We start from the raw sequence: 17,845 nt of genomic DNA, 5'->3' as shown, positions 1-17,845 counted from the left end.
TTCCCTTTTTATTTCAGTTTAATCTGCAGTACGGATATTCTGAAGAACGAACTGCATACGTAGGCTTTTTCGACAAAGCTGATGAAAGCTGATTGTTTTTTTATGCTTTTTCGACATTTCAATATGGGTTGAAATTAATTTCCGGATTGAAATTTGGAACGATTTTCTGCAAATGCAAATATCAAACATTAAATTTGATCAAATTCAGTAAAATTTTGTCCAGAACCGTGATACCGACAGGGCTTGAAATCCCGTTGTCAGCCGGTGATGCAACCACTGGATAGAAGAGAAGGGTGTTTTTTTACTTCAATCCGTTTGAATTTGTTTCTCATAAATCTCAGTAATGTATGCCCATCTTGGAAACGGCTAGCACTGTTACATCGAAACAGGATGAGAGAGAGAGGAAGAAACAAACGAATGATTCAACAGTCAAGAACAATTACAGATCGAACAATTTCAGTCAAGACTCGCCAAGTTCGAGTCGACACGCAACATCAATCGCATTCAAGCCCAAGGAGGCGGAAGGAATCCACCGATTCAACGGAAGGCCGCGGCATCAGCGCGATCTACGCGGGCTTGTAGAGCTTCTCCACCATCTTCCTGAACTCTGAGCACAGAGAGAAGCAAAGCAGCAACTGATCAGAACCAAGAAACAAACTGGCGAAACCCGATCCAGAGAACGCGGGGGGTGGCAGTAGTACCTTGCTGGTTGGGCCAGAGGGCGGCGGCCTGGGTGTTGAGAGGGGAGTCGTTGTTGGGCTCGCCGAGGAGGCTCTGGATGGAGAGGAGGATGGTGCGGACGTCGTAGGCGGAGGACCACTTGTCCTGTAGGATGTCGAGGCAGATGTTGCCGTGGGCGTCGACGTTGGGGTGGAAGCAGGGGGTCTCGAAGCGCACCTTGGGGGGCTTGTAGGGGTAGTCGGAGGGGAAGGCGAGGGAGAGGCGGTAGGATGTGCCCTCGTAGGCGGTGGCGGCGGAGCCGGCGATGGTGCCCACCCACTGGAAGATGTTGTCCCCCTCCGGGAACGCTGACACCCCCGGGTCCCCTCCCATCATCAGCGCCATCAGCTCCGACTGCAGCCGCCGCACCACCGACTGCCCCTCCGCCCCCTTCGCTCCCGCCCCCGCCTGCTTCCCTCCCGCCGCGGCCCCCGCCGCCGCCGCCGCAGGGGGCACGTTGCCGGTGCCGTGCGCGTCGGTGTTCTCGCCCCTCGCCATCTCCTGGATCAATCGAGATCGTGTGCCGGTGGAGAGCGATAGGGAGGAGATGGGAGAAGCCGGAGAGGAGAGAGAGAGGAGGAGGAGGAGGAGGAGGCGCGGTGGGTGGGGGTATATAAAGGGGAGAGGGGATTGGATTGGTGGTGACCGTTGCCGTTGGCCGCGTTGGATCGGGCAGCTTTCCGGCGCGGCGCGGCGAAGTCCAACGGCTAGTTTTTTTTTTCTTGCTCTCTTGCGGGGGCCGCGTTTAGACTAGGGGGAGGTGGGGCCCGCGGCCCGCTCCGCCCACTGGCCACGCCAGGGAGTTTCTTGGCAGGCCGATTGGGACAAGTTATGAGGCGGGGTCCGTTGATATTGATGCTGATTTGATGGTTTTTAAGGATAGCAGAGTGTGGTAGACGTGACGAGTGGTCTCACCATGTTACGTTCGTTGATCGCTGTGGAGGAGCGAGAGGGTAAGGTGAGTGGCTTGAGGATCGCGCATGTCTTCTGCAGGGCACACGAAGAGCCTCACAGAGGGTAGAGCAAGTGCATAGCTAGGGTTCACGCTGTAGAGATCGAGGCTCTGTTCCTCGTGCTCTTGCGTGGGCCTATAGGAGTAAGTGATAGCGGTGGAGATTTATCTCGTAGTCGCTGGAGCTTCATGTCGTCGAGCCCGTCTTTCCACCGTTGTCATCGGATCGAGGCCGCTGTTATCATCGAAAGAGGAGAGGAAATGGCACATAAGGAGTAAGCGAAAGAGAGGGGAGGGAGAAACATGCATGGAAAGAGTTGATAACGTAGATCCTACCCGAGGATACATCGCACTGAAGCTACTGGTTAAAAAATGATCTATCATAGTTGGATTATGAGATCACTACTTAAAGTAGTGTGCAATATTTATTGATATATAGATAAATTTAGATAGAACCGAAACATCTTATAATAATGATTTTAGAATTCTTACGAAGAGTTGAAATATTACAACCTTTCTAACTTAAATAAATAAAGAACTTATCTCCAAGCAAATTGAACCATATATGATTATTTGTGACAACAGAAAATAACGAACATGCACGTACTGAATAAAATTGCTACTTTCTTATCCATCTGTGTTTGAGAAGACCGCCCTTCAAAAAAGAAAAAACAAGAGATTTTTTACCATCGAGAAGTATCGGAGGTAACCTATTAACTCCGTTTTAAAATATAAATATTTATATGTTATTTAGTATAGATTGAGAAATGTTTAAAAAAATCCTTTTACTCACTTCAGTGATTAATTTTTAGATTTTGAATTAATTATATTCACTTTCTACGTATATGATTGGCTTCGAACTTATTGAAATGCTTATATTATGGTAAAAAGTTTAAATTCTAAAAATACTTATATATTTTTGAATGGAGGGACTATTTTCTATTATAAAACTTGGCTAACTAGATATACCAGATTTTTTATGTATAATTTTAATATCTTCATATACTTTATCAAGTACCTAAAATTATTATCTCCTTATATTTTCTTGACGACAGTAAAGTTTTTTAAAAAAACAAGGTATTTGTAAACTTCCAATTGCTTATTTTATTTTGCAAGGTACCATTCACATGAGAGTTGTAACGGTATTTTTATATGATTTATGATAATTATTTTAGCGTAATGATTCGACTCAGCAGCAAATTTAGCATTATCTCAAATGAGAACATAATAAAAACATATTACGCGTAGAGAAGAAAAACGCGGCCCCGGATCTCTCGCCGAAGTCGGTTTGACGGCACCGCTTCGACTCGTCCTCCCCTCCGCCGCACAAGCCAAGCAAACGCCGCCTCCCACTTCCTTCCTCCTCCCAGCTAGGGTTTCATCCTCCCCGCGCGACGCGAACGCGATTCAGGTGGGTTTGCCGGCCGCCGCTCCTCCCCCCTCCGCACGATCCCTCCTCCGCGTAGCCGCTCATCTCGATTTGCTCGGCCCGCCTTACGCAGGGCAACGCGCGGTGATGGCGACCCCGGCGCCGGCGGACGCGAAGGCGGAGGCGGCCAAGATGGACCTCCTCGAGGACGACGACGAGTTCGAGGAGTTCGAGATCGACCAAGGTATGCGCGCTCCCGACTCTCTCTCTCTCTCTCTCTCTCTCTCTCCTGCCCCTCCCCCCACCCATCGTCGACTCGCGGTTCGCGGGCGGTGCTGTTGTTGCGATCTCTAGGGGAACCGAGGCTGATTCGCCGCGAGTAGGTTTGGAACCCATGTGATCTGATGGATTAACCCGTGCTTGTATATGCGCTGCTTTAGTTTGGCATGAAATTCTTGGGGACCTTTTTGATAGGGCTCCAACTCCTAAATTCAATTCTAGGAGTGTAGCTGCTGGAACCCAGATCCACCTCCCTAGTTCATTTTTTCCAGATCACTGCAGCTCGCTCCAATCCCAATTTGGGTGGAGCTGACCAAGTGCATGATTGCATCTTCAAGATGATATTGAGCCTGCACATTTTATTTCAGCAAGAGGATTTTTCCTAGTTTTATACAATACCTGCTTGTTCCTTACCTGACATGGTTGTTCTAAGAATACACATATTAGAACGATAAAGCTTAGGGCCGAAAAAATGGCAACAGTTAATCAAAGGCATTCTTTTGTTCTATGGCATTTCCATTGAATGATAGTTTACAGGCCAAATTGCTGCCTAATTATCAAAGCCTTTTCATGAAACATCGTTCAAATTTGTACCAGTGAATGTCACTGCCTGCGTCTGCTCCCTTCCTCCAGGGTCCTATTGAGCTGAACATGGTATCTCCTCCCACTATTGTGGTGGAGGCCATCACAGCACCAAGATGGCTCCAGTCTCCTGTTGCCAATGGGTGTGGCAGTGTTGGAGCCCGCAATTGCACTGTTACCACTACCGTTTCTCCTGGGTGCTAGCCTGCAAGCTAGCTGTTCTAAACGCACCATCTTTTTGGTCCTGGCCTATTAGGGTCTAGAATGACTTAGTGAATATAAGAGTATATCAATCTTTTGTCCACGGTTGATTGAATGGTAGAAGATAGAGCTATGTACTCAGCACATGAAAGAGAGGGACTTCTAGCTTAGTTACTATATTGCCTTTTGTTTTACCTTGATGCAAATGTGCATAGTGCCTTTTAAGTAGAGGATAAAATGTAGAGTGGGAACTAGGCCTGCTAATGGGTTGGATGGAAATGGATTAAATGGGTTGGGTTTTAATTTGAATTGTCTTTGGTTGGGTGCAAATGGATTGTTACTTCAAATGGTTTGGATTGGATTGGATTGGGTTATAGAAACAAATGGATTGGTATGGACTGGATTTGGTTAGGTGATTTCAGGTTTTAAATGGATTTGATCCATGGATGGCAAATGGATCCTTTAATTGGGTAGCTAATGGATAAGAAAATAGACATATGTGAGACCCACATGTCGAAGTTGATCAAAATTTGCACAAAGTTGCTCTTATACAAAATAAATCATCCCACCAAATTTCAGTCAAATTTGATCAATTTTTATAGTGTGAACACGAGTTTTAAAATTTTAGGTCTGAGTTTATACATACCAAATGGGCACATCCATTCTGTTAGAGTGGATTGGATTTATTTTAACCAAATTGTTTGATGCGGTTTGGGCTAAAATTGAAGTTGGATTGGTTTGGATTGGATCCTAATTAAGAATAATTGGTGCGGGTTGGTTTGTTAAACTAATTAGTAAAGAGATGGATTGGAGTGGATTTGGATTGGATTGAAATCCATTAGCAGGCTTAGTCGGAACTGGGAACTGCTCTTCTTGTTATCTTAAGATCATGACTTTCCTTCTGTTAAAACCCTTATGTAGGGCTCGGTAGCCAGTAGCCACCAGACAATGTAGAGGTTTCAACTCCTTTGTCATTTATTTATTCGTCTTTTATGCATATGAGTTCTATACGTAATTTATCATACAAAATGAGCAAATAGATTATATAGGGCTAAATCACGAGGTTTATCATTTGGCGTATATTTATTGTTTGATGCTTCTCTAAACTGAGCTATATATCTTGTCATTTGGCTTATATCTGTTTGGTTCACAGGGAAAGGGAAGAACTTCTAGAGTTTTAAGTAGCTAAAAAGTATGGTTGTAATAGCTACTTTCTTGAAGCTGTGACTGGCATTTTGATTTATTATCTCTCATGCTTTATGGTCATCAAGTGGCCTGAGGTCGCATCTGTGTTGCAATATATATTTTTTCATTTATAGATTATGTGTTCCTAGGGGTGAAATTGTGGATCTGCATCACACGCCGTTATACATATTATGTAAGACTTGTAAGCTTGCACTGACCCCTTGCTTCCTTCGGTCTTGTATTTTGTAGAATGGGATGATAAGGAGGATGGTGATGAGGCCATCCAACAATGGGAGGACGATTGGGATGATGATGATGTTAACGATGACTTCTCTCTTCAGCTGAGGAAAGAGCTGGAGGAATGCAACACCCAGAAGAGCTGAACTACTTCCCCAGTTATGTTTACCTGTAGCGCACCTATGCTGGGTCAGGCACTGTATTATCCTTTTTGTGCCCCATTGCTTTCTGAACCTGCAATGTTCCTGCCGTACATTTGCTTATGTGCTGAGACCTGCAATCAAACCTAATTTGTGGAAGTGTTAAACCAAGCGATCGCACCATCACTTATGTGCTTGTGTGCCCCATTACTTTTTCTGAACCTAATGTTGTTGGTAAGCTTCGAGCTCAAAAATCTCATCCCAGCTGGTCGATACTCGATACCAGTTTTGGCCTGGCTGCCTCATCCGGTCATCCCTGCTTGTCAAGTTCAGGTTGGGTGGTGCAAAGAGTTATGATGCTTTTTTTTTTCGGTTTTTTTGGTTGTGTTTGCATCGAGAAGATGTTTAGTGGGTGCAGTTAGCTTTACCTGCAATTTTGCAAGAATTCATTTGCCTTGTGCTTGCCGCTTCCGGAGGTCCATACGCCAGCTGTTTAGCGCCCTGTTTTTGGAGTGCGAAATTTTATAGCATTCGTAGAAGGTTTGTATGGAAAATAGTTGAAATTTTTCATGGAACAATGGAACCTACAGGATTCCACTTGCAAGATTCCACAGAAATTTCATACTGAAAATAGTGTTAGAACTGTCGTGCTCTGACTTGCCTAAGCATGCACTTATTGTCTGTCTCCTTGCAGCTTGCAGTGTTCATTTTCTATGCTAGTATATATATATATATATATATATATATATATATATATATACTAGCAAAATGTCCGTGCGTTGTAACGGCTTTAATAATACAATTTTATTTTATTTTTGGAAATGGTACAAAAATTTTCATATTAATGAATTCAACTATTTAGTGTCAACTTCAATACAATGCTGACTTTTTAAAGAAAAAACTAAAATTTTGAAATTTCATCCCTATCGAAATATGTGCAGTGAATGTTGAAAATATTAATGGTACCAATTATAAATATTGATTTAATGGTGATTTTAAAAAGTGGAAACTTTCTCTTTTTTTAAATTTGGGAAGGTGTTTTTATTTGATTGGTTGAATATTGTATGCACTGATAATAAATATTTGCATGGACTTCTAAATACCTTGACCAAATATGTTGGGATGAAAATATATACATTCATAAATTTTGAATTTAGATTCAGCAAAGTAGATAAAATGCATTAACAATAGCATGAACATGAAAAAAAGTACGACTTGCACAAGGATGGACTAAATACATACGCAATACATGAAGTGGAAAACATGCCATTTAAATCTACATGCACGGCATGGATCATTATTTGTTACCATGTGATCTCCAAAATATGTGTTTAACTATAATTATATATAACAGATAAATGCTTTTATTTTTATTAACTATTTTATACTCTTGTTGCTTCCATGTCTTCAACTAAATGCTTTGAAAGAAACTGAGAGAGAGTAAGTTTTAGCTTAGGCATGAATTATGGGGCGAATACTTTTGCAACATGAGAATGCCATTTTCTTTATTTTATTTTATTTTGATGTCTCCCGTTTTACGTGCCTTGTCAGAGAGAGCGAGAGAGGGAGGACATGGGCCACTACAAGAGTTCAACCTTCTTTCATCTCTAATTTCGAACTGGCCATTTTCTGTGTTGAAAAAAATTCAATCTTAAATATAAAATCAAAAAAAAATTACATGCCAGCTATAATCTTCAAACAAGCATGGGTCAGTCGAGCATTTTTACAATTTTGCTTATCTTATTCGGTAGAAAAACAATTTGAAAACCATGCTAATAGACATGTATGCTTAGGAACCGGTGATGGAGGCAACGTTTATACCAATTCTAGACAACGAAAAACGCTCTCTAATTGTCAACAATTTTTTAACAATGCTAGAGATGAAGGCCATTGAAGGATGAACCAGTCTAAAACGCTGGATGCTAGATTCGCTTCTTGTATGTAACAGCATTCGTTGTCGTACTGTGGTGAGTTTTCCGTCTGTCATCCTGGTACTCGGGTTCGATCTCCGGCAACGACGCTTGTATCTTCTTTTTTTATTATTCGTGAGTGGGCCGACAGCCTGACGACGAGCATGCGCAACTGGCCCGTGAGCACGAAGCGGGCTGACGGGAAGGCGAACGAGCGCGACCCATGGCCCATGGCGGACATCGCTGCTGCTCCTGACAATGACAGAGGATATCGTTGACGTTGCTGCTACTGCTGACATCATCATGACGTATGATGACGTCAGCACAGACAGATAAAATTTTTTGACAGAATCGTTACCGTTTTTTATAATAGTATAGTATGCAATCTTGTCTACATTTGTCCGTAGTAGACTGAAAGTTATTTTCTTTCTTACTTTTCATATGTGATGTTAATGGGCATGTTGATTGCAGATGTGATGGAACTAAAACCAGTCTACAAATATTATATCCATACGGCTATTCTTAGAGTCCATACAAGGAAAAAAACATGAACACGCGTATATTTCTAGTTGTGTTTGTGTAACAGTGTAACACAAGTAGGAGACAGAGACGTCGTGAATTCCTGATGGGCTGATGGCATCAAGGCGATGTTTGGAACTATTCAGTTTGAATGTTTGATGACAACTTGTAAGCTCTATTTCCAACGAACTTCAGCCAATTTGTCAATATTATCCTATCTAGCTGAAGTCCATACTTGAAAGCCATCTAAGCTCTACATTTTTTTCCCAACATATTTCAACAAGGGACCGCCTGTTGATCATGCAACTGATTTTTGCCTCTTCTGTCAGTTGAATTCCCAAATTATCTGTCGACATATCCCTCGTCTTTTCGCTTGGGCTTATAACTATAAGCCAAAATTTGAATTTTTAACTTAAATTTGAAATTGATTTTAGGTTTCACCTTAGTTTATTTTTCAGCCAAAGTTTTTTGATTACTAAAAATACGTATATAAAGTTTTATTCATAAATTATTTTTCATTTGTAAATACATAGTTTGGCCAAACAATCACCCCTAGCTTTGTCGGCCTATAAATGGGCTAAACCAACCTTAATATCTCCACTTTTAGTGGCCGTTTGGATTCAGGGATTTTTTTGTCTCTGTCACATCGGATGTTTGACGTTAATTAGGTCTATTAAATATAGACTGATAACAAAACTAATTGTATAAATAAAGACTATTTCATTAGATAACTTTTTTTAAGCCTAATTAATCTATGATTAGCAAATGTTTACTGTAGCATCACATTCACTAATCATGGACTAATTAGGCTTAATAGATTCGTCTCGTGAAATAGTCCAGAGTATGTGATGGGTTTATTAATAGTTTATATTTAATATTTCTAATTAGTGTCCAAACATTTATGAGACAGTGACTTAAATAAAAGTTAGAAGAAAACAAACATGGTCTTAGTCAAACAAAACATGTTGGACTTTTTTACGTCTGTTTTTCTTAAATAAAATTTTTGCACTACCACGTGACATAGTGACATTTCGGTTCTTTGACCATGGTGGTGTTTAGTTTACAAATTTTTTTAAAAAATATCACATCAAGTTTTTGGATACATATTTGAAAATATTAAACGTAGTCTAATCACAAAATAAATTTCAGATTCCGGCTAGAAACCGCGAGACGAATTTTTTGAGCCTAATTAATCCATCATTAGCACATCTTGTTTACTGTAGCACTTATGGCTAATCACTTTCTAATTAGGCTCAAAAGATTCGTCTCAAGATTTCTTCCGTAACTGTGCAATTAGTTTTTTGATTTATCTATGTTTAATGCTTTATTTAAGTGATGTTTTGATTCGCCAAAGATTTGATGTGATTTAAGTGATGCACTTATGGCTAATCACTTTCTAATTAGTTTTTTGATTCGCCAAAGATTTGATGTGATGTTTTTGGAAAAAAATTTTGGGAACTAAACAAGGCCTATGTAGCCTTTTACCTGGGCTTCCTTTGGGTTCAGGTCTTAATAGCTGGTTTGATGTGAACTTTATTTGATTTTGAGTTTTATTTTAATCTTATTTTTTCGTTTTTTACGCGTATAAATTTGACTTTAAATTTTGAGTTGATTTTGATGTTTTTTTATCGTAGTTTATTTTTGAACATTTGTTTTTAGACCGCCAAAAACATACATATAAAATTTTTATTCATAAATTATTTTTAATTGAAATACATTGTTTCGTTTTTTCTCTTAGAAAACCATATCATGACCACTTTGAGTCAGCGGTACAATGACAGGCATGACAGATCTGGAGGGAATCTATACTCTCAACGATAAACATGCAACGCATCGGATCACACCTTACCAAAACTCCTGGTCATTTGACTCATAACTTGTATTGTTATTCTCATGAAATCTTTAACTGTCCGATACATTAGTTTTTACACCATCCAGAATTAGGATTTACAATGTTCTGAGTTGTTGTACATAATTCTTTGTTTACGTGGTGCATATTTTTCAGCGATATATGTAACAAAGCTTACTGTATGAATAACTTTCCCAAAAAAAAAGACAAAAACTTTATTAGTCAGCAAGCATGTGATTAGTTTATTCGACCCAGATCATACATGAACAGTAAGGCCTTGTTTAGCTCCCAAAAATATCACATCGAATCTTTGGACATCTAAATAAAGCATTAAATATAGATGAATATTAAAACTAATTACACAGTTATAGAGAAAATCGTGAGGTGAATCTTTTGAGCCTAATTAGGACATGATTAGCCATAAGTGCTATCGTAACCAATATATGCTAATGACGGATTAATTAGACTCAAATAATTTGTCTCGCGATTTCCAGGCAGAATCTAAAATTTATTTTATAATTATACTACGTTTAATACTTCAAATATATAACCATACGCGTCGATGTGACTACTCTTCCAAATAATTTTGGAATCTAAGCGGGATCTAAGTAAAAAAAAAGTCAAAAAGTTCTGAAGAGCTCTGATTATTTAAGTATGGAAATAGATCAATAGTTGCACAATTTGTAACTCAAGTTGCACATATTTATAATTGAAGTTGACACAAGATTAGAAAAAGTCAATTTATAGTTTTTTTTATTCGTGACCGTAAATTTGTAGTTTTAGAATAATTTGATCGAAGTGTGTAGTTTTTATGAAATTTTACTCACTTAGTTATAATTACGATGGATCATACACCGACAAATTTATAGATACATGTGCCAACGTATTATTACGATGGATCATATCCCATGACTTCATCACTGTACCAATAACACCACCTTATTTGCGATGAAGTGAAAAGAGATGTTCCGGTGAATTCTGGCCGTCCATCAATTGCCTTGCTTGTTCTGTACTTCCATCGCTGTCGTTGAATGTTGAACTCAACTTGTCTGCATGTTTCTACATAAGGATGACTATTTATCCATTTTATGAAAAAAAAACCAAACAATATATTTAGAAACGAAAAATAAAATCTTTTATGCACATTCTTAACTATCTAAAAGTTATCTAAAAGTTAATCCTGTAAAATAAACTCGGTGAGAAAGCTTAAAATCAATTTTAAATTTAAATTTATAAATTCAAATTTTGACTATAATCAAAAATAAAAAGATAGTCGTGAGATCTATTTTCTAATCTACAGTATCAAGCAAACAAATAAGGCCCCGTTTAGTTAAAAAAATTTCACCCAAAAACATCACATCAAATTTTTAGACACCTAAAAAGAGTATTAAACATAGATAAATCGAAAAACTAATTGCACAGTTATGTGAGAATCCGAATCTTTTGAGCCTAATTAGGACATGATTAGCCATAAGTGCTACAGTAACCCACATACGCTAATGACGGATTAATTAGTTCAAAAGATTCGTCTCGCGGTTTTCATGCCGGCCGTGAAATTCGTTTTTTTATTCTTGTCCGAAAACCCCTTCTAACATCCAATCAAACGTCCGATATAACACGTAAAAATTTTTATTTTACCAACTAAACACCCGAGAGGAGAGAAGAAAAAAAAAAGCCGAAAATCCTTTGCTACCAGCCCTGTGCGGCTCTGCCACACTCTCTCGCCGTTGGGAGATATTAGCGTCGTGTCGCCGTGTCACCGCGCCGCGCGGCCCCACGATCCAGCGTTCGCGGCGGCGGCGGAGGCGGAGACGCGGGAGCCATGAGCTGCGCCGCGGTGTGGGTGCCTTCCCCCTGCTCGCCATCCCACGCGCCGCCGGGCGGCGCGCGGCGCCAGCGGGGTGCCTCCTCGTCGTCCCACCTCCGGGCCCGGTGCGCGGGCGTGGGGGACGGCGGCACCGCGCCGGCGCCGGCGCCGCCGCGGCGGGCGGTGCTGCACGACTCGCTGGAGGGGGCCGGGGTGGCCACCGAGCACGCCAGGGCGGCGCGGGAGGGGTTCGCGAAGCAGGTCGGGCGGCTCACGCGGGTCGAGGCCGAGACCAGCATCGCCATCAGCCGCGGCGCGGACCTCGCCCGCGCCGCGCTCTGCGTCGCCGCCGAGGACGACTCGCTCGTCTCCCACTCCTCCGTGCCGCTCCCCGTCGAGGCCTTCATCTCCCGCCTCGACGACCTCACCACCGGCTTCCTCGCCGACGGCTACCTCCCGCCCGCCGGCGCTCCGCCCGAGGTCTTCCTCGACCACCTCGACCGTTACCTCTACGTCCACAAGGTACATCACAACTACTGTTAAGAAGATTCTTCGTGCAGTTTGAGTTCAGACACTGTAAACTCGCTTGCTTGATTAAACTATGAAGAATTTCTTGTTGATTGTACGTTGAATTGATGTGCTAAATTCTGAAGAATTTCTTGCTGTACCTTCTGATTGTACGGTGGTGAATTGACGTGCTAATACGTTAGGACTTTCGATTTAGGGGTTCCGAAGAAAAAATGGATCGTCAGATGGGCGGGCTATATATCTACACTCGGTAAAGCTTCACTGTACCTTGTCCGTGCTGTATCTGTAATATGCTCCTCTGACTTGCTTGCTAATGGTTCATCTAAATTTGTGTTGATTTGTATGGGGGACAGGTTTTGACATGCCGGTTTGGATCAGCTTTAATGCTTTCGTTGATATATTCTGAGATACTGAAGATGCTTCGAATATATGGTTTACTGGAATTCAATGTGGAGATTTTCTTTCCACATGATCTCAGCAGCGTTCCTAGGGGTTATGACAAACACAAAAGCAAGTTGGGTGATGAACCGCATATTATGACATCAAAGAGGCTTCTGGTTGAGGTATGTGTTTTTCGATCCTTGGTAGCCATGGTCCATTTTTAACGGTCGACATGTTTTTATCTTCTACATAGCTGCTCATATCTCAGGCAAGATGGTTTTTGCACTTGTACCGGCATTTACCACCAATTGCTTCACTCACCCAACCATAGTGCAATCTCAATAATTGTCCTACATCAGGGAATGTACATCTTGTTTTTGCTTGCTGGAGGGAAATCTTTTCCTCAAGATCCTTTAACTGCAAAAATATTGCTAGCATTTATGCTTCAGATTTCTGAACAAGACTGGATTCCTTCCAGAAAATTTCTATATACAATTTTCTGCCATTTCTCTAACTGCAGACTTGAACTTAAGGCCATTTGTTCATAGACACAAAGTACATGCCTGAAACCTTTAAGGATTGTTCCATGGTTATCTGCACAAATCCTTTCAGACACAACGAAAGGGAGTTTTGTAGCTTTTCAGGTGGTTGCCAATGCCATAAGTCCTTACATGGTTTTCTGCATGCTTAGCTTCATGCATTGTACATGGCAGACTTGTCAATTTACTTATTGCCCTCAGTAAATTCATTCTCTCTGCCATGCTTGAAACCTAAAGTTAGGTGTACACTTTCTTGGTTATCAAGTGTTACTAAGTACTAGAACATGACGATTTTGGAAGTACCACCTGATCCATGTGAAACCAGGATACAAGCATAATCCAACACCTCTGCAAATCAACTTGAATTTGATCTTGAACTAAACCTAAATATCTTGCGTTTGGAGTTTTATAGGTGATATATATTGTTGAAGATTTCATCAGCACTTTAGAATGGAGCATTGAGGCTGCGTTCTAATCCAATTATGAATTTTGGATTTTCATGTGCACACTTTTCAAGCTCCCAAACGGCATGTTTTATGCAAAAATTCTCTATATAAAAGTTCATCGTCAGACCTTTCTAAAACAATATTTTGAACTTAACTGTCCCAAAAATCAGATAGTCCTTCAATCATTCAATCTCAGTTATCTCAAACACCCTTAGTTTCCTTCTTTTTTTTTGTCAGATTCGTGCTCTGTATCTTAGTTAACATTTGTGGTCTGTCTTCTGTTGAAGGTGGTACTATGAGACTTTGGCAGTCAATATTTTCTGAACGAGAGCACATTTTGGCTTACTTTGACTTATCCTTTTCAGATTTTGAAAGCTCTGAAGAATACATTTTGGCCTTTCCAGTCCAACCAGTCTGGTAGCTTATTTTTGAATGCTGTTTCTGCAAACCAACATGGCCCTGGTAATGTTGGTGATAATCAAGCAACACCACATGGCAATATAAGGTATGACTTGCATGCCAAAGGATTTTTATTGCCGTCATATATTATATGGAGTACATGACAACAGTGACATGCAATCATTAACAGTGCCATAGAGATGGCAGCTGCTAAAGCTGCGCAACATAGGTTGATGCGTGGAGTATGGACTAATGTCCGGTTTGGTGATATGCGGCGTGCTTTAGCAGGTGTGACTTCTTTGTTCTGTTTCAATACTAAATGAAAGCTTTAATGTTTAAACCATAATCTGGGAATTGTGCATAACACAATGCAAGTCATGGGTGACCTGGTTGCACCAAGTGCCTATTTATTTTTCACATCTCATACAAACTTCCCATACATACATATGATCCCTTCTCCTCAAGGCCATAATAATTTGGGCAAATTCATGCAAAATACTCCCTTGGCATTTTACCAGAGATTCATACCTTCATACCTTTCATCTTTGTGGCAGCATGTGAACGACTCATACTACTGAACCACGATCCCCGCGAACTGAGGGATTATGCTGCCCTTCTATACCACTGCGGGTACTATGAAGACTGCCTGCAATACTTAGCATCATACCAAACTTCATTGGTAAGTTCATCTTCAAACATGGTAATCTGTTTTACATTGTCGAAATCTTACCTCCAAGGAGAAATTTAACTTTTTGCCACTCTTACGAGTGCTCAAAATAGATTTGCCACTCGTTGTCTATAACACGTGGGTCTTTCTGAGTCTATGATATGTGGGTTCAGTGACAAATCTGTTATAAACATTTGTAAGAGTGGCAAAAAGTTAAATGCCCCCCTCTTAAGTGTTGATGTCGTTCTATTCCAGGCTGGGCAGCATCTGAACAATCCACTGGAGCTCATGGAGGACGAAGCGGTGAACACTTTAAGAGCGCGAGTAAACCTAATTTTAGCAGAGGATGGTTGGAGCAGCCGGAGATCTCCTGCCACAAGTTACTGGACGAAGAACTCCGAGCCGTGGTAGATTAGATAGACACTTTGTGTATACAGTTTTATCGAAACAATACGGGCTTGTACATATGATTTCGACGGCATTTCACAATCTGTACTGGATGAGCCGAGTTCCTGATGCCACCATCTCTCAATCCCACACATGGTTGGAATGCTAAGATCGCTCTGTAACTAACTGTACATGGGTTGCAGAGGGTATTGATGAATGATAATCAAACCATGATCAAATGCAAACTGCACAGCTGCATTTCAGACCATTCCATTGTAACAATTCATACATATTCGCGAAAGCTTGTTGCAAAATTCAAATATGTCATTCAAGTTCAAATTTATGTTTTTCAGGTAGCTCTGTGTATGACGGATGAACCCAACACGAAAAGAAAACATAAGAATTACGAAGATATAAAAAGACGTGTATTCCTGGGAGAGTGAAAGAGGCAGCGAGGAATTAACACAATGCGTTATGCGTGCAATAATATTCATTTTGCATGCCACTGAATGATTAGACGGTAATAAACAACGTACTTAACCTATTTGACACAATAATCAAGTTCTTAATGAGACGAATAAACATCAAACAAAGCAGCCTAAATGACAATTAAACTATGAGCTTGCATGCATGCAAACTGATCACGGAAGCAGCAGGGCGAGACCAACGAGGACAGCCGTCGCCGCCGCTAGGGCGGCGCCGGCGGCAACCGCGGCTGCGCCGGACGACGCGCCGGGTGGACCGGAGCGCGCGCCGGAGCCGGAGCCAGAGCCGCCGTGGCCAGGCTGAGACGTCGCCGGCGGGAGGGCCGGGCCGCGCGCGGGGGACGCGGCGTCCTCCGGCGGGTGCACCATGACGCGGACGACGAGCTTCTGCCCCTCCTCGCAGTGGCCCGGCGCGCCGCTGATGAAGCAGAAGAACCCCGGGCGGTCGAGGCGCACGGTGGTGGCGCCGTCGGTGAAGCTGGCGAGGGGCTCCGTTGCGTTGCAGCCGTCGAACGCCTCGCGGTCGACGACCAGCACAGAGTCGCCGCCGCCGTACTTGAAGTCTGCAAACACACACACACATACGCACAAGCAAGCAAGCAAGCAAGAAGCCGCCATTAAAAATTCCATCCTTCAAGCGAGAGCGAGATCGAGCGGCAACGGCGACGGCGATCGCGACATGATCGGCGGCGCAGCGTAGCGTACTCACAGAGGGAGTCGCCGACGTGGAAGCGGTTGTTCATCGCCCACCACCCGTAGCTGGTGTTGGCGTCGGGGACGCGCCACCCGCGCGGCCCGCTGACGTGGAACGCCAGCCCCTGCACCGCCGCCGCGACGCCCCCAGCGTGGAGGAAGACGAGCACCAGCAGGACGACGAAGGTCGACAGCGCGGCGAGGAGTCCACCCTCCCGCTGCTTCTGCTTCTGCTTCTGCTTGCGCGGCCGTGTGGCCATCGTCGCCGGCGGCGCCATGGAAGCACGATCGCGCGTCGGTGGTTCGGCGAGGCGCGGCGCGCGGGTGGAGAGCGATCGATCACTGCAGAGCGGAGCGCGCGGCGTCGTGTGCGTGTGCGTGTGCGAGTGAGGCGGTGGGTTTGTATATAGTGGTAGAACGGGAGGGGAGGGGAGGGGTCGCGGTTAAAAATCGTATTTGAATTTGACCGCGTGGAAAGTGGGGGACGTGGGCGGGGGCGGATTAATCGGAGTGGGTGACGAGACCGACGTGGGGCTTGACCACTTTGACTGGTTGCTGCAGTTAATACTGGCAGCGGTTTTATTGTCGTTCATAGGGGTGTTTTGTTTGTAGCGACTTATTTTTAGTCACTGGTTATATTGGATGTTTAAAAATTAATTTGAAGTATTAAATATAGACTAATAAAAAACTAATTATATAAATGAGAGCTAATCCGCGAGATGAATTAGCTCTCATTTACTGTTCCCAGATGAAGCCTAATTAATCTATATTAGTAAATGTTTACCGTAGCATCACATAGGCTAATTATAGATTAATTAGGCTCATTAGATTCGTCTCGCGAATTAGTCCAAGATTATAGATGAATTTTATTAATTATGTATGTTTAATACTTCAAACATCAAACATTCGATGTGACATGAGGCTTTTTTAGCCGCATCTAAATAACCCCTGAGTCCTGACTTCATCTGGGATTCGACGGTGTTTTCTGGTCGCCCTAGCCAAGTAATCCTTCTCTGCAATTTAAAACAAATGGAGGAAATCTGAATGAACTGAACTAAGGACGCGCTCGTTTGGCTTATTACTGTGCAGTCTTTTTCATCGGTTTTACGTGCATGTTTCCTAACGGTTGACGGATGTATTTCTTTTAAAAAATATTCTATGTAGAAATTTATTATTTCATATTTTAAAAGTAGGTTTTCAACTATTAATTTCATTGTTTACATAATTAAATAGCTATTAAAAAAATCTAAACACAGCCTAATCTTATAAAATTTCTTGAGCAATTTGCAAAATGAACGGTTAATCTGCAGCACTTGGCAAGCTGTGACATTGTCAGTGCAATCTTATTGACATGGTTTGGCACCGCGGACATTGTTTGCATTCCAAGAAGCTACAGTGACACAGCTCTTTTGGTCACAAAAGCCAATTAGCGGTACAGAAAACGATAAACATCATTTGTATATGATTAATTAAGTATTACTTTTTAATAATTTGAAAAATAGAGTTATTTAATCTTTTAAAACAATTTTTATATAAAAATTTTTTACATAAAATATATCATTTAATAGTT

The 17,845-nt window shown here is 42.0% G+C and overlaps 4 protein-coding genes across 4 annotated transcripts; 2 read left to right on the top strand and 2 right to left on the bottom strand.

The window, feature by feature from the left end:
• Positions 1–398: 398 nt before the first annotated feature.
• LOC102708099 (ubiquitin-conjugating enzyme E2 20-like) lies at positions 399–1,308 on the bottom strand. Its single transcript, XM_006643985.3, has 2 exons — positions 702–1,308; positions 399–607 (listed from the first exon to the last, which is right to left on the bottom strand). Exons 1-2 carry the CDS (start codon positions 1,216–1,218, stop codon positions 567–569), a joined length of 558 nt encoding a protein of 185 aa, XP_006644048.3. The 5' UTR covers positions 1,219–1,308; the 3' UTR covers positions 399–566.
• A 1,650-nt stretch (positions 1,309–2,958) lies between these two features.
• On the top strand, positions 2,959–5,836 carry LOC102707814 (protein DELETION OF SUV3 SUPPRESSOR 1(I)-like). The gene is made up of 3 exons (XM_006643984.3): positions 2,959–3,083; positions 3,175–3,285; positions 5,538–5,836. Exons 2-3 carry the CDS (start codon positions 3,189–3,191, stop codon positions 5,669–5,671), a joined length of 231 nt encoding a protein of 76 aa, XP_006644047.1. The 5' UTR covers positions 2,959–3,083; positions 3,175–3,188; the 3' UTR covers positions 5,672–5,836.
• A 5,871-nt stretch (positions 5,837–11,707) lies between these two features.
• Positions 11,708–15,363, top strand: LOC102702619. The gene is made up of 7 exons (XM_015832678.2): positions 11,708–12,272; positions 12,475–12,528; positions 12,632–12,841; positions 14,010–14,149; positions 14,234–14,331; positions 14,598–14,722; positions 14,966–15,363. Exons 1-7 carry the CDS (start codon positions 11,766–11,768, stop codon positions 15,119–15,121), a joined length of 1,290 nt encoding a protein of 429 aa, XP_015688164.2. The 5' UTR covers positions 11,708–11,765; the 3' UTR covers positions 15,122–15,363.
• A 174-nt stretch (positions 15,364–15,537) lies between these two features.
• On the bottom strand, positions 15,538–16,673 carry LOC121053272 (early nodulin-like protein 1). The gene is made up of 2 exons (XM_040519956.1): positions 16,292–16,673; positions 15,538–16,145 (listed from the first exon to the last, which is right to left on the bottom strand). Exons 1-2 carry the CDS (start codon positions 16,551–16,553, stop codon positions 15,739–15,741), a joined length of 669 nt encoding a protein of 222 aa, XP_040375890.1. The 5' UTR covers positions 16,554–16,673; the 3' UTR covers positions 15,538–15,738.
• Between the last annotated feature and the right edge of the window lie 1,172 nt (positions 16,674–17,845).

The sequence above is a fragment of the Oryza brachyantha genome, chromosome 1 (assembly GCF_000231095.2).
Source record: "Oryza brachyantha chromosome 1, ObraRS2, whole genome shotgun sequence".
Classification (NCBI taxonomy): Eukaryota; Viridiplantae; Streptophyta; class Magnoliopsida; order Poales; family Poaceae; genus Oryza; species Oryza brachyantha.
The sequence above is the reverse complement of the archived record's forward strand: the minus strand, read 5'-3'. Positions and strand labels throughout refer to the sequence as shown.

Excerpts from the sequence above, each read along its gene's own strand:
- LOC102708099 (XM_006643985.3), bottom strand. The coding sequence starts at position 1,218 with ATGGCGAGGGGCGAGAACACCGACGCGCACGGCACCGGCAACGTGCCC. Across the intron at positions 608-701 it reads CCTCTGGCCCAACCAGCAAG|AGTTCAGGAAGATGGTGGAG; the intron begins GTACTACTGCCA and ends CTCTGTGCTCAG.
- LOC102707814 (XM_006643984.3), top strand. The coding sequence starts at position 3,189 with ATGGCGACCCCGGCGCCGGCGGACGCGAAGGCGGAGGCGGCCAAGATG. Across the intron at positions 3,286-5,537 it reads GGAGTTCGAGATCGACCAAG|AATGGGATGATAAGGAGGAT; the intron begins GTATGCGCGCTC and ends TGTATTTTGTAG.
- LOC102702619 (XM_015832678.2), top strand. The coding sequence starts at position 11,766 with ATGAGCTGCGCCGCGGTGTGGGTGCCTTCCCCCTGCTCGCCATCCCAC. Across the intron at positions 12,842-14,009 it reads CAAAGAGGCTTCTGGTTGAG|ATTTTGAAAGCTCTGAAGAA; the intron begins GTATGTGTTTTT and ends TATCCTTTTCAG. Across the intron at positions 14,332-14,597 it reads TATGCGGCGTGCTTTAGCAG|CATGTGAACGACTCATACTA; the intron begins GTGTGACTTCTT and ends TCTTTGTGGCAG.
- LOC121053272 (XM_040519956.1), bottom strand. The coding sequence starts at position 16,553 with ATGGCGCCGCCGGCGACGATGGCCACACGGCCGCGCAAGCAGAAGCAG. Across the intron at positions 16,146-16,291 it reads CCACGTCGGCGACTCCCTCT|ACTTCAAGTACGGCGGCGGC; the intron begins GTGAGTACGCTA and ends GTGTGTTTGCAG.